General features: G+C 45.3%; 1 protein-coding gene across 5 annotated transcripts in view; it reads right to left on the minus strand.

Moving 5' to 3' along the window:
• Positions 1–15,339, minus strand: part of APLP2 (amyloid beta precursor like protein 2) — a 72,492-nt gene that overhangs the window by 21,072 nt on the left and 36,081 nt on the right. For all 5 annotated transcript variants that reach the window (XM_060017664.1, XM_060017662.1, XM_060017661.1 and 2 more), the window contains exons 2-6: positions 14,780–14,953; positions 13,822–13,945; positions 1,945–2,057; positions 747–946; positions 181–371 (exon numbers count right to left, since the gene is read on the minus strand). In XM_060017664.1, the coding sequence (XP_059873647.1) occupies positions 181–371; positions 747–946; positions 1,945–2,057; positions 13,822–13,945; positions 14,780–14,953 (802 nt within the window). The remainder of the gene's footprint in view (positions 1–180; positions 372–746; positions 947–1,944; positions 2,058–13,821; positions 13,946–14,779; positions 14,954–15,339) is intronic.

The raw sequence follows: 15,339 nt of genomic DNA on the forward strand, positions 1-15,339 counted from the left end.
TAAAATCTGTCAACCGCCAGACCTGCAGTGCCCAGAGCTGACCTCACCTTCGGGGCACGAAGCCACCCTCCTGACTTACCTGTGAGGAAAGCAGTCTCTAGGCACATTAGAGAATATTAACAAATTCTAAGTAAATAACCGCCAGGTGGACTTTACAGCCGCGGCTCTCCGTGGGGTTACCTCTGACGCCGTAAGAGATCTCCTTCTCTGCAGCGGTCCCATGGCGGCTGGACTGAGTCGGGCTCTCCTCGTGGCGGCCGTCTCCCTTAAAGGCGTCGTAGTAGTAATTGCGATCTTCCACCACTTCCTCCTCACCCTCGTCCACAGCTGCTTCTGTGAAGTCTTCCAAATCTGCTTCGGTAGGAAATTCACTAGAGGTCACAATAAAAAAGGAAGGTTAATACCAGTTGCTATGCACAGAGCGCAACAATGAGTCCCTTCCCTGTTCTGAAACACAGACACAGGCAGGAAATAAGCTCAGCCCATGGTGAGCCGTGCCGCTAAGGCCCTCAGCCCGGCCGCCTCAGCGGAAGGGGACCGCCAGGCAGCAGGGGCTGGGCTAACCTGCAGAAAGGCATGTGGCCGGGGTGACACGCAGCTGAAGGCCACTGGCGTGCCTGGGCTCAGCCACGGCCTAAGTGAGATGTGCCGGCCCAGCTCTGGCAGGAACGGGCAATGCCCGCTTCGCCCGGAAGCCAGGGACCAGCAGCCACGGCCACATCCGCAGGCTCCGGGCAGGAGGTTACCTTTTATAAATATCGTAGTCTTCCTCTTCATCGTCCTCTTCATCGTCCTCTTCATCGTCCTCCTCCTCTTCTTTTGACACAGCAGATTCAACAACCTTTGTCTGAGGGCAGCACACGTACTCGGTGCCGTGGAACTGGTCCACCCCACAGGGGAGCAGCATGCCATAGCTGTACAAGGTCATTCCCTGAGTCAGGCAGGCCTGAGGGAAACCCACACACCAACATCAGAACACAGCAAGCGTGGCCAAAGACCCCCGATCCCCAGCTTTACCCAGAAGAAACCCTTACCGAATCACAATGTGAGCCTTTCTCACGGACACATACATTTTTGGCCAAAAAGTTGCCACCCTACTATTTTAAGATTTACAAATTTTGCTTAATTTGCAAGGGGGAAACATCATCTGGGCTAAAACCAATGAAAGCCCAAAGTTGGAATAAAATTAAGGAAAGGGGGTTTCTTCTAGTAATTATCGACGTGGGTGAATGGTGGTCAATGGTAACATACCTTCCTAATGGGTGAGGAATTCAGAATTACTTCAGAACTAGACAAAAGAAAGGCAACTGGCTGGAAAACCAACTTAACTCAGAGGACAAGCTAAGAAAGGGTCATTCTCCCCACGGGAAGAATGAAATGATATCTAAACCTGACAGCATGCATGTCCAGACACAGATGTCCTATAACTGGCTATTTCCACACACGCCTTAGGGTTTGGGTGGCCTTGCTGGGGGCCCTGCCGACAGAATCCTTACTTAACCATCTTTTTCCTGTCCCTGACTTCAGGGGCTGAACTGTTAATACTGTACTTCCTTACAAAAATATCTGTTCTTCTCCCAAATAGTTTTAATTTAAAAGATACAAGTAATTGTAAACTTTGATGAGATAAAGGGAAAGAAAATTAATTTAAAATTATGGTAAGGGGCTTCCCTGGTGGCGCAGTGGTTGGGAGTCCGCCTGCCAATGCAGGGGACACGGGTTCGTGCCCCGGTCCGGGAGGATCCCACATGCTGTGGAGCGGCTGGGCCCGTGAGCCATGGCCGCTGGGCCTGTGCGCGCCCGGAGCCTGTGCTCCGCAACGGGAGAGGCCACAGCAGTGAGGCCCGCGTACCGCAAAAAAGAAAAAAAATTATGGTAAGGTGTCGAGAAAAAATACTACTTTCCTAAAAAACAACGCCCGACTTTTCCCACCCACTCCTTTACCTCTTTAACCACAGTGTGCCAGTGCTGATGATTCTCGCACACTTCCATCCGCTCCTTGTGGAAAAACTGGCACTTTTCTGGAACTAGCAGAACGTCACTTACAAACTCGCCCACTGGAAAAGAGAAGCTTTGTCAGAAGCAATTCTGATCATGATTCAAGGTGAAAACAACCCTGACTGCAGGTTACCGTGACGGTCACACAGTCACGGGCAGACAGGAGCAGTCTCTAATGCATATAAGCTGATGTACACCTCATCTTCCAAAGCCAACTGGACGTTTCAGCTCCAGGCCAGCAGCCACAAGAGCTCAACACTCTGTTACAACCGCAAAGCCCAGGACTTCCTCACTCCTTCTTGACCTCAATCCCTTAACTTCTGGAGCAGGGCTACGGCACCCTACGGGGGAAACGGGAAGAGAACTCCCGTGCATGACCTCAAACACACACAGCTACTCCCCACCACCTCTGGCTTCACACGGACAACATTCCTAGCCTCTTACTTCTATTTCTGCCCACATCAGTTCTAATAACAAAACGCCCAGGAAACTAAGACTGGGTGTTCTCCTAAAGAACAGGTGAATCTTACTTTAGCCCTTTGTGGACCTACAGACACCTAGCTCTAAGACAAACCACCACTGCGATAACTGATGCAGGTACGAATCATCAGTGGAGGGTTAATTATGAAGGGGAACACGTGTCTTTGCAGTGGGAAGGGCTGGCGGACACTGCTTTAACTGGACAAGCTGACTTAAGTGATATTCTAAGAACAGATCACCTACACAGTCTTTCTGCCAAAATATGTCATTTGACTCTAATCATACCAAACAATATGACAGACTCAAATTCAGAGATAGTGCTAAACAAATGACCTAGACTCTTAAAAGATATTATTGTCATAAAATATTCAGGGACCTCCCTGTGGTCCCATGGTTAAGACTGCACTTCCAGTGCAGGGGGCACGGGTTCAATCCCTAGTCAGGGACCTAAGATCCCGCATGCCGCCAAAAAAATAAAGTAATATAAAATAAAATAAATAAAAGGTTCAAAAGAAAAAGCTGAGGAACTGCCTAGATTAAATACAATGTATGGTCCTTTTTAAAAGGAAGCTGTAAAGGCCATTATTTGAACATTTAGGACAACTGTCCCATGTGTGATCACTGTATCACAGTCATACAGGAGAATGCCCTCGCCCTTAAGAAAGAAAAGCTGAAAACTACTTGGAGGTGAACTCTCTTAACGTCCCAACTCACTGTCAGATGGCCTAACAGTGAAAAGTAAGTAAGACACACACAACACACAGTGAGATGGATGAAGCAAAACTGGGAAACCCAGGTAACAGGTATAGAGTACTGTATAGGGCTACTGCATTTTTTATAGGTCTGAAACCTTTCAAAAATAAAAAGCTGGGGGAAAAATACACATAGCTGCTTAGAAAACAGAGTCCTTATCTCTTAGAAATACATGCTGAAGTATTTACAGGAAAATAAAAACGGTATCTGTGACTTGTTTCCAAATAACGAGGGGGAGGTCGGATTGGCCACAGACAGGGTGAGTGGTTCATGAACCGTTACACAGCACATGAGGGCTAATGCGATAATCTTCTCTGTGTTTGGATATGTTTGTAACTTCCATAATAAAAAGCTAAAAACGTAATCACTGGCTCATCACCCAGAGAACCTGGTTCAGTAGGTCTAATGTGGGACTCAGTGATCTGCACTGAACAAGCATCCCAGGCGCTTCTGATGCATCAGCAACGTGCTCTACCGAGTGCAAGAAAACCAAGGTGGTACTTAGCTCAGGAGAGATGCAATAGGTAGGGGAGGGAAGAGGAAACAGGCAGGCTAACCTCTGAGGTTTAAAAAAAAAAAAAAAAAGGGGGAATTCCCTGGCAGTCCAGTGGTTAGGACTCGGCGCTCTCACTGCTGGCGCCTGGGTTCAATCCCTGGTCGGGGAACTAAGATCCCCCAAGCCAAGTGGCGCAGCGAAAAAAAAAAAAAAGAAAAAGAAAAAAGGTCTTAAGACTTGAACTAGCGGCAAGTCTATATGCAGACCCGCTCCCCAGCCTCATTGCAGTTCAGGCCTCGGTCTCTGGGCCTGAGAAGTCTGTCCTTCCGCTGCCCATGCGGAGGCAAAGGGCAGCCCCTGATCTGCTGTGAGGGGGAGATGTGCTCCCGCCATCACAGGCAGCCACCGCACATCAAAACAGCCTTCCGCGGGGCAGTGAGGTTTCACTCTGCCATTAGCACGGGGACTTCGGGGACCAGATAGCTCAATTTGACACTAATGCAGGAGCACAATGGTTAGTTAGACACGGTGCTGCCCTCGAGGGCCCCAAAGGGAGATAGAAACAAGCTTTACCCATCAACCAGCCTTAAAATCGAAGCTTAAAAAGCAAAGCCCAGGGGTAAACTAGGATTCGCCTCCATCAGGAGAAGCACCCCGATACTACTCAGTCTAAGTACAAATCACTGAAATTCTGGCATCCAACCACCAGCTCACACTGTGGATGGTGACTGTATGGACTAAGCAATCTTTATGTATATATATATTTTTTCTTTTTGTTTTGTCCGCACCTCCTGGCTTAAGGGATCTCAGTTCCCCAACCAGGGATTGAACCCGGGCCTCGGCAGTGAAAGCCCATAATCCTAACCACTAGGCCACCAGGGAACTCCCTATGTTTGTTAATTTATGACAAAAAAGCAACAAAAAGTACACTTCAGAGGCAGTGTGTACAGGGCTAAATGCCAGTGTTTAATCTCAGCACCACTGCTACTAGCAGAGAGGTCTTGGGCGAGTTACTCAAACTTTCTGTGCCTCAGTTTCTTTATCTTGCTGCTGTGAGGCCAGATGTAATATGTACAACACGGGAAAAGCTTAGAGCAGAATCTGGTACATAGTAAACACTAAGAATTATTTAAGTATTAGCTCTAATTACTGATGTTAATGCTGTTAGTTTCAAGTCCCGAGTAACTAGTTTTATACAAAGCAAACTATACAACCACGGTTATCAAGAAATCTACAGTTAGGCAACAGTTCATATCCTTTAATTTGTAAAACCTCAATTTTATATGTACAACTGCAACATCAGAGAAAAAGTTTAGACGGCAATTTCACTACTATATATATTCTATAGAAACAATAACCAAACTGGGTTTTAAAAATATAGTGGAGTACGACATATCGTTTCATCTTAGTTAAAAATGCATTAACTAAATCTGCTTATATTACACCTTAGATAAACCCCAAAATGATATAAAGTAAAAAAAGCAAGTTATAAAAGGTCAAGTGCAGTATGACACCATTAATGTCAGTTTTAAAACACAAAAACAAATTGTTTATAGACACATTCGTATGCAGCAAAAGTATAAAAACAGGCATGGGAATGATACACCCTGACAGTGGGGTAGCAGTGACCTCCAAGGGTAGGGAGGGAGGGAGGGAAGGGATGTAAGGATGGGACTCTGGGACATTTAATCCCTTAATTAAAAAATAAGATGGAGATTAAGCAAATATGGCAAGCCCGCACGCAGCAGCAACAAAGACCCAACGCAGCCCCAAAAAAAGCAAATATGGCAAAATGGGGAAGAACTTAAATCACGACAGTGAGTATATGAGTGACTATCATATTATGTTTTATTTTTTCAGTATGCTTGAAATATCTCAAAATGAAATTAAGTTTAAAATTTAAAAAATTTTAATGCAAGAAATTTAACAATTAACTCCATGCTAAACTGTAAGATTAAACGCCATCAATCTTCTGCTATGAAATCATGATTAAATTGATCTGACCTCTGAAAACCAGAAAAGAACTAACGCCACTGATTTAAAACACAATAGCACTCCTTGATTCAACAATTCCAATTCTAAAACCGTACTCTTAGGAAGTAATTAAGAAAGTGAACAAAGATATTCATTACAGAATTGTTAACATCAAAAAACCGGAACCAGGGCTTCCCTGGTGGTGCAGTGGTTAAGAATCCGTCTGCCAATGCAGGGGACATGGATTCAAGCCCTGGTCCGGGAAGATCCCACATGCCGCGGAGCAACTAAGCCCATGCGCTACAACTACTGAGTCTGCGCTCTAGAGCCCGTGAACCACAACTACTGAAGCCTGTGCGTCTAGAGCCCATGCTCTGCAACAAGAGAAGCCACCACAATGAGAAGCCCGCTCGCCACAACTAGAGAAAGGATGCTTGCAGCAACGAAGACTCAACACAGCCAAAAATAAAATAAATAAATTTATTTTTTTAAAAAAACCAAAAACGGAACCAACCTAAATGTTCCTCAATAGGGAATTAGTTAAATCATGGTACTTAATGGAATACCATGGGGTTATAAGAAACATGTTTAATATCTGTATATAACATGGAAACATTTCCATTTCCATGACGGTTTAACAATTTTAACAATCATTAAACAAATAAGCAAAGGAATAAACACACCCGATATCCCTAACCTCTCCTTAAGCCTGGTTAACTCCTTAAGGCTAAATCTGTTTAAAAAGACAGACTCAAAAGATGTATGCAGCCCTAAGAGTGGTACATAATAGATGTTCAATAAATGTCAACTTTTTAAAAAAGCACTAAGCAGGAAAGCATATTTAGCATGATCCAATTTAGGAAAAAAAAAAAAGCATTTAAAAGCACACACATTTCCATGCGTACCCAAAGAAAAAAAGTCTTGTCTATACACCAAAATGTTAATATGGTTAATGGAGTGCAGAAACTGGAAAGGATTGTTTTTACTTTCCTTTTTCCCAATTTGTTTTATTTAAAACAAAAACAAAAACTTTTTAAACATGTAAATTAAAAGAGGAACACATTTCAATCCCAGCATCAGTTCTGTCATTTCACTGCTACTTTTTGCCTTTGATACAAATAATTATCAGAAACTTCTAGGAAAAAGACTGACCTAAGCAAATCAGTATTACTCTGTTTTACAGAAAAACACTGAAGATGGTTTGGTCTCACTTTAAAAGTTTATCTAAGGTTGTAACAATTCTCAATTTAACCCGCTGGAGTACAATAGACAGTGCCCACAGTTCCCTAAGTCACTGGAAACCTATATTGTTTTTGCTATTCAAGGCAGTAAGTTGGTCAATGAACACGGCAATTTAGCAAAATCTGAACTATAGGCTTTCATTTAAGCTGCATTTATGATTTATCTTCAGTCTCCACTCATTCCCTGTGATACTGTTTTTCTTTCCTACCACCTCCCACCAGCAGGGTCATGGCAGCCATCAGGTCTTAGAGCTTTTTCAGAGTTGATAAAATTCCTTTCAAAGTTAACAACGGCTGCTCACCCACTTGGGGAAGCCCCTCGATACCAACACTCATATGTATAAATAAACCTACTGCAAAAGTACTCTGCGGTTGGGACTTCCCTGGCGGTCCAGTGGTTAGGACTCTGTGCTCTCACTGCCGAGGGCCCAGGTTCCATCCATGGTCGGGGAAATAAAATCCCACAAGCCACACAGTGCAGCCAAAAAAAAAAGTACTCTCTGGTTGCAAACAGGAAGACCATGTCATTTACGGGGCCCTTGGAAGCTGTAAGCAGCGGGGCGAAGGCCTGCTGTAATGAGAGACAACCAAGAAAATTAACCTGACCACCCAACGTGAGTTTTTAAGAGGTCTGGCAGCCACCCTTAGCAGATGTCTTGGAGGTAAATAGGGCTCTGAGAAGTTAAAGAGCCTGAACGATCGTCATGAACAGAAACATACACCTTGCACAAGGGCCCACAGAGGGAACAGGGTGAACTGCTGACGGGCTGTCAGGAATTCAAAGGCAGAAGACGACTTGCGGACAGACACCTGCAGTGGACAAGTAAGCTCCAAGCTCACTCCGGGCCCCACCTCAAAGCTTCTGAGAACAAGACCATTCCTGGCAGTCTTCACCACAGTAATATTCCCATCCAAATCTCCTTCCAGAAATTAGCAACAACAGAAACAGTCATGGGCTCACAAAGCTCTCTTCTTTTGATGCAGGAGCCAGTCTATATATAAATGTCAGAGATGACTAACTCCTTCCCCCCAAATACCAGCAGCTTTGCTTCTTCACAGTTCACCAACTCTATCCCACTCAGATCATCCTAATTATTTAGATAAAATCTTATGGATAAACAGGCAATTCGTAATAACGTAAGATGTAAGATTCATTTTGAGAGGCAAGGTTGAAGTATGACTTCTCACCAAATATATTGAATATCAGTGAAAAGAGTCACACTGGTGGGTGGTCAAGCATGCTCTCAAAATAGGGCAGAACTGAGAGACAGGTGCACAGATGTCTACAGACAGCGAGACACCAGGCCTGATGCCAACACTACCCGTTACCTAAATTCATTCTCAAACAGCCTTCAAGAGTGCTAATCAAGACACGTCCTTCCCCTAAAGCTAGCAAAACAATGGCAAACCAAAACAGTGTCTGAGAACATCCATAACGCCTCTGAACAACCAAATCAATTAATATGGGTACCCAACCAATTAGATAGAGCCTGTTTTCCCATCTCCTTGCCCTTTGGCCTGCCTGTGCTTTGGGTTTGCTGGGCAGTAATATCTTAAAGGGGGTTTCAGGGCTGAAGCTAATCACACTATGGCCATCTCTTTACTGCAACACGTGGTGTTCACCTTAACATGTATAAAAGGACTCACTGTGGTTATTTCTGGTGAATCAAATATATAGGATGCTTGCTTTTTACTGGATTAATTTTTAGTAGTTTGTATGTTAAAAGAATTGTGTATGGTTGTGTAACTCAGTGAATATACTATAAACCATTCAACAGTACACTTTAAAATGGATGAATTATAGAGTATGTGAAATATATCTCAACAAATCTGTTTTTAAGAAGCAGAGAGACTGATTATGTACAGGGAATACTGAGCAAATAAATAAATATACTGAGGATAATGGGATTGGAGGTATCGATATGAGCTCACTGCTTTTAATATCCACATGTATAGAAATATAGATTTATATGTGCATGAATATGTGTATATAAATGTATTTCACAGGTCTGTCTGCTGAGTGGGCCTAGAAGCAATAACATAATAGAGGTAAGCACACCTAATACCCAGATTTTGGTTCCTAAATACCATCCCCCACTAAAGAAAACCACTTCTTCTTGGAGAAATGGCTGACTCCAGGGGTGGGGCAGGGAACACAGGATGAGCCTGGAGCATCTTTTTGTACCAGAAAGTAAGGAAGCTTTCAAAGAATAATAGGGACATAGCAAAAAGACACAGGAGTCAGCATGAAGGGGGACCCACGGGACAAATCTGGACGGTGAGTCCATAATGAAATGAATAAATGAATGCAGACACCATCTTAGCCAGCTGACAAAAGTTATCACCGGTCATGAAACAAAGTGACATCATGCAATTCCTAAGAGGATTCAGAGAGAAGAACACTTCTATGACAGTGCCCTCAAAAACACACAAATCAAAAGGATCCTGAGACAGACCCAAACTGCATTCTACAAAGTCACTGGCCTGTACTCTACACACCAAAGTTAAGAAAGACAAGGAGGGGGCTTCCCTGGTGGCGCAGTGGTTGAGAGTCCGCCTGCCGATGCAGGGGACACGGGTTCGTGCCCCGGTCCGGGAAGATCCCACATGCCGCGGAGCCATGGCCGCTGAGCCTGCGTGTCCGGAGCCTGTGCTCCGCAACGGGAGAGGCCACAGCGGTGAGAGGCCCGCGTACCGCAAAAAAAAAAAAAAACAAAAATCAAAAAACAAACAAACAAAAAATGAAAGACAAGGAAAGGCTACAGAGAGAACTAAATGCCAAGACTGAAACAATGAACTAGATCCTGGTGTTGTTGGAACAACAGGCAAAACTTGAACAGGGTCTGTAGATTAGATATTATATCAATGATAATTTCCTGATTCTGACGGCTGTACTATAGTTACATAGCAGAATGTCCTTGTTTATAAAAAATATACATGGAAGTATTAAGGGATAAAAGGATACCATGTCTACAACTTAAATGATTTAAAACAAAAACAAAACCTGCGGGGAGATACAAGTGGTAAGATTAATTTTACCGTATTAATCAAATGTTAACAGTTGGAAAATCTGAGGAAAGGATTTAATGGAAGCTCTTTGTACTATTTTTGCAACCATTCTGTAAACTTGAAATTATTTTAAAACTGTTATTATTTTTAATTTTTTTTTTCCTATTTTTGGCCATGCCGCATGGCATGCGGGATCTTAGTTTCCTGACCAGGGATCGAACCCATGCCCCCTGCAATGGAAGCGCGGCATCTTAGCCACCAGACCGCCAGGGAAGTCCCGTATTATTTTTAAGTTAAAAAGGCAAAAGTAACCCTGAAAGACTAGAACCAAAAGGCTTTCTAAGGAGCCTATGGTAAAAAGAAAGTGGTGCTGATAATTAACCAGTGCCTGGGGACTCTAAAGGGGTGGGGACGGGGACAGAGAGACATTACAATCTTCTGCTTCTCAAATGATTACAAGGAATTGGCAGTACTTTTTTCCTAACCTCCCTTAAACTCCAGTCACCTGGTCCCCTGCTAGCTTAGGCTCAGGCAACTGTTTTATTTATTTAAAAATACCAACAGGTAGCTCTCCTTCCTGGTTAAGAAGTTGTCCAAATGGATGCTGCTGTAAACACAATAACTGTCTGAATTGTGTAAACACAATAACTTCAGTAACACTGAAGACTGTATTATGCATTATTCAGTGACCACAATGCAAAGAAGGTATTGAATGGTTTATGGTCAAATTGTTTTATGCATCTAGTTAATGACAATATCATGCATCGTCTGGTTCTCTGGCACTGAAAAACTCAAACTAACATTTAGAAAAGAACATTTTCGCTGTGCACCAGCTATGGTAGTGGTCTTGTAATCAACAGACAGCATCCTAGTTCCAGGTACCGTCTTGACTGCAGGGACAGAGAAGACTAAAGCCGTGACCCTCCTCCCAAGGTGCTCAGAGTGTAGCTGGAGAAAGACACATCAACAGACCGGCATCGTGCAGGGTGATGGGGCACGGGCGGCAACAAAGAGGAGCTGAGAAACCTGGACGTCAAGACAGAAATTAGAGCAGCAGGAAAGGCTTCCTTTAAAGGAGGTGTCCCTGAGATGAGTGTGAAAAGGAGAACTCGCCAAGCAAAGTGAGTACATAAAGTCACTCCAGTGGGAGCTGGACTGCACGTGGCAGGAGCCACGAGGTGGACGTGTTGTGGTGGGAGCATGGAGCAGGGGTGGGGAGGATGGAGCAGGGGCAGGGAGGACAGAGAAGGGGCGGGGAGGACGAAGCTGGGGAGGACGGAGCTGGGGAGGATGGAGCAGGGACAGGGAGGACGGAGAAGGGGCGGGGAGGATGCAGCAGGGGCGGGGAGGACGGAGCAGGGGCGGGGAGGACAGAGCAGGGGCGGGGAGGACGAAGCAGGGGTTGGGGGCACAGAGCAGAGCTAAGCAAGGGCCACACCATGCAGTTTCCAAACTGTGCTAAGGGCGCTTACACTTGGTCTTAGGTGAAGAAGAGCTAGAGCTACTGAAGGGTTTTATGTGCAGGAGAGACAGTTCAGTCTTCATTTTGGATCAGGGAGGGCAATGGACTGAACAGAACTGAGAAACGCGCAGAAGCGGTTCTCACAGTCCAGGCAGCAAATGATAAAAGACTGAGGTAGAGCAGGGGACTCGGACGGACCAGCCGGAGGTTCCCAAAGTTTCCCCAGTCACGGTACTCTGGGTGTCCCAGGAATTTTTTCACAGCACCCCCCAGGCCAAAAGCGTGCCGAAAAGTTGTCAGGGTGACAACTTAGTGAAAAGCACCTGTGTCTGACACCTTGTGCCTGCTGGGCACTGCACAGCTTCTCCTGCACGGCAGTAAACTCAGCACCACCACACCCATTTCTTCAGCAATTCTGGTGCAATGCTGGCTTCTCCTCACAGAAACCACTAAGAAGCAGCCCCACAAAGATATGAGGTCATCGAAAGGAACGGGATGAGCTGATGCTGAAACTGTGAACGCCTCCGGCTAGCTCACAATGTCTGACATGCTTTCCCTGAAAATCAAAAATATCCCTAGTGCCCTGGGGTGCCTTTGTGCACAGTTTGGGAACCATGGTTATAAGCCATTCTTAAGAGGTAAAAATCAGGCTGCCTTGAGAGCTGGCTGGGTATGGGGAGGTACAGGTCTCCCAGATCTCCAGCTCAGAGTCCTGGGTGGGTAGTGGAGCCAACAAGTGACAAAGAATATGCAGGATGGGGAAGACCAGGCCACAAAGCCTCTGGTAATGACAGTGCAAAAGGAAGAAAATGATTGCTAGGTACTATCTATCGTGTACGAATATTCAAGGGTACTCTCTTAAGTTTGAGAATTTTACAGAGAATGAATGAAACCTTATACTCAGAGACTTCTTACAGCCAAAGGGAATGAAAGAACATCTTTAAACCACACCACACAAAGCCATTCACAAGCCTCACACTACTGCATGGGGGTCAGTTTTAAGTAAATGGTGTTAAGCACACACCTGTCCTCTTTTCCCCCGTACTCAATACTTTTAAAACAAAGTAACTGCTACGGTAAATACTGTTATTCAGCTGCTGCCTCTTCCTGTTACTTTGCTACCTGTGAGAATGAGAAAGCAATGAGTTCCATGTTAGGAAAGGTTTTTTTTGTTGTTCTTGTTTTTAAATAAATTTATTTATTTATTTTTGGCTGCACTGGGTCTTCGTTGCTGCGCGCGGCCTTTCTCTAGTTATGGTGAGCGGGGGCTACTCTTCGTTGTGGTGCGCAGGCTTCTCATTGCAGTGGCTTCTCTTGTTGCGGAGCACGGGCTCTAGGCCCACAGGCTTCAGTAGTTGTGGCTCGTGGGCTCTAGAGCACAGACTCAGCAGTTGTGGCGCACGGACTTAGTTGCTCCGCGGCATGTGGGATCTTCCCAGACCAGGGCTCGAACCCGTGTCCCCTGCATTGGCAGGCGGATTCTTAACCACTGCACCACCAGGGAAGTCCCAGAAAGATTTTAATGAAGGAGGGAGGGGAACAGGTTAAGTTAGTGGTTAAAATTAAATACATCCGCAGAGCTAGCGAGGCTATGTTAGTGCTCTAGCTATGTCAGTCCTATCGTGGATCATCTAAAATTGATCGTTTCGCCCTTTTAAGTTTCTACGACCAAATCTGTTCCTGAGTCAGCCAGGCAACAGACGCGCGAACGTAACTCAGATGTGTCAGTGCTTAGTGGTCAGGATGAGCACATTCACTAAAAGGGCATTTGGAGCAGCGACTCTACTTCTGGGTAATAAAATGTTATGGCTGCACTTGAGTTAGGTCTGACTGCTAACAGAAACACAGTCATAAACACCCTTATCAGCTGACCCTTCAGTAAGGCAGGTGGCACAGGGCCTGGCCGACGCATCCCTGACTGTCTACAGGCAGCTACGACTCACTTCTCGGCTTCTGAAAACTGCCACAGGTTTGGTCTGGCTAACAATACAGGATTTCGGTGCGTGCAAAATGTGTGTAGGGCAAAGAAAGGGGAACGAAAGACCACCCCTCGGCTGTTTCGGTACTACTGATCCCAGGACTATCAACAGTAATTTCAAACTCTCGGTGTGAACGAAGCTGGACCACTCTGAGCACAGCACGCTCACTCAGGGGTGTGGAAGAGGCTCGTCCTGAAAAAACAGAGGACGCCCATGATGGGAGAGGTGGAGTTAGTGACCATCAAAGACAAGTCACTGATCGACACCAGAAAGCCGTGAGTATTCAAAAGACCGTCCCCCAATAAGTTCCTGCAGCCCTTGGCTTCCTGACAGATGGCGACCTCTCACTGTGAGCCAGGAGGAGATGAAATGTAACACCGGGGACCCGCATTCCTGAGAAGGAACCCAGAGGTGCTCCCGGACGCTCACCGAGACACTTGAAGGGGATCACGATGTGGGTCTTGCACTGCTTCTTGTCCCTCCGGCACCAGTTGTCCACGCTGACCGGCTGGTTTGCCTCCATCACATTTGTGATCTGTAGTTCTGGATACATCTGCAAGGGAAGAGGAGACACACACAGTAGACTGACTTTGTCCGTAAAAGACGAACACTCGCTGGTGAGCCAGGACGCGTGTCTGCGCGCTCAGCTTCCCCATCGTCCTACATAAATCTGAAGTCCCCTCTGCTGCCTGGTTCCAACGGAAGTAATCAAGCAAAGAGATACTGCAACTGTTAGCTTTCTTTTGACAGGTAGATTTTGGACCACTTCTAACACATTCTCTTTGAAAAAAGACCTACACAAGCAGCAAGTGTTCAGCCCCAAACAAGTCTATTAGGTATCAAGTCCACTTGTAGGGTGTGTGCAAATAGCTGAGTTCAAGAACTAAAACATTTAAGAGGCAAGTCTATGGAAGTGTGTATTAATGAAATTACAGAATAATATTCCAACCCTGACCCCAAAGGCTAGTTTTGGTAAGAAATTAAAACATCTCATACGCTTTTCTACGTCAAGCGTTGACCCAACAAGTCTGTTGAATCAGACATGAGATAATCCCTTATGATACTGGTGGCTTCTACCAGCAAGTGCAAAACACAAGCACACACGTGACACTGGGCTTGTTTCACAACTTCCCATAACACGTGGGAAGCCAAGGGAACCAGGCTGCACTTCTAAGGCCCCGCCAAGCTTCTGCAGTATTCCGTCCAGAAAGGACAGAGAGCTCACAGCACACCCAGGCCAAGGGCACACTCAGAACAGAAGCCTGCTGCCCCCATCATTACCAGCTCGGTCTTAGGTCAAAACAGCAGAATGACAGAGCACCTATTTCTAAAGCAAACAGGTTCAAACGTGACCCAGAAACGTTTAAGTTTCTGGCAGCATGCTTACCTCCTGACAGTACTGGAGAACTTCTTCCTTTGTTCCGAAGCAGCTCTGAGTGCCTGTTGGGTCAGGTTCCCATTTCCCAGTCTGAATGTTCACGTGCATATTTAGCTTTCCACAAAACATTGCAATCTGAGGCTCAGCAACAGCAAACCCTGTTCCAGCATTGGCTGCGAGGGCCTATCGAAGGGAAAATAAATTCCAGGTTCACTCCCAAGAGGTGGCACGGAGGGAGAGTCACTTAGCGGTTTGTGACAGTAGAATTGACCTTTTAAAAAATCTTCATTACTTACTGTTTTTTCTTCGTAAACAAATCCTTTTCCCAGGAACTAAGCCAGAATAAAAAATGACCTTTGGACATATATAATCAGAGAGAAATGTGCATGGGAACTGTAACCACCACTCCCCATCTAGATACTTCTGACTTGGGAACCCATAATCCACCTGCAGTCCCCTCTAATACAAGCAAACCCACTTTCCATTCCTTAATACACCAAAACACAAAAGTATAGAACGGCGAAAGTTCCAGCAATTTTACTCAATTCACTTACGTGACAACATTTTAC

This window comes from Delphinus delphis, chromosome 8 (assembly GCF_949987515.2).
Source record: "Delphinus delphis chromosome 8, mDelDel1.2, whole genome shotgun sequence".
Classification (NCBI taxonomy): Eukaryota; Metazoa; Chordata; class Mammalia; order Artiodactyla; family Delphinidae; genus Delphinus; species Delphinus delphis.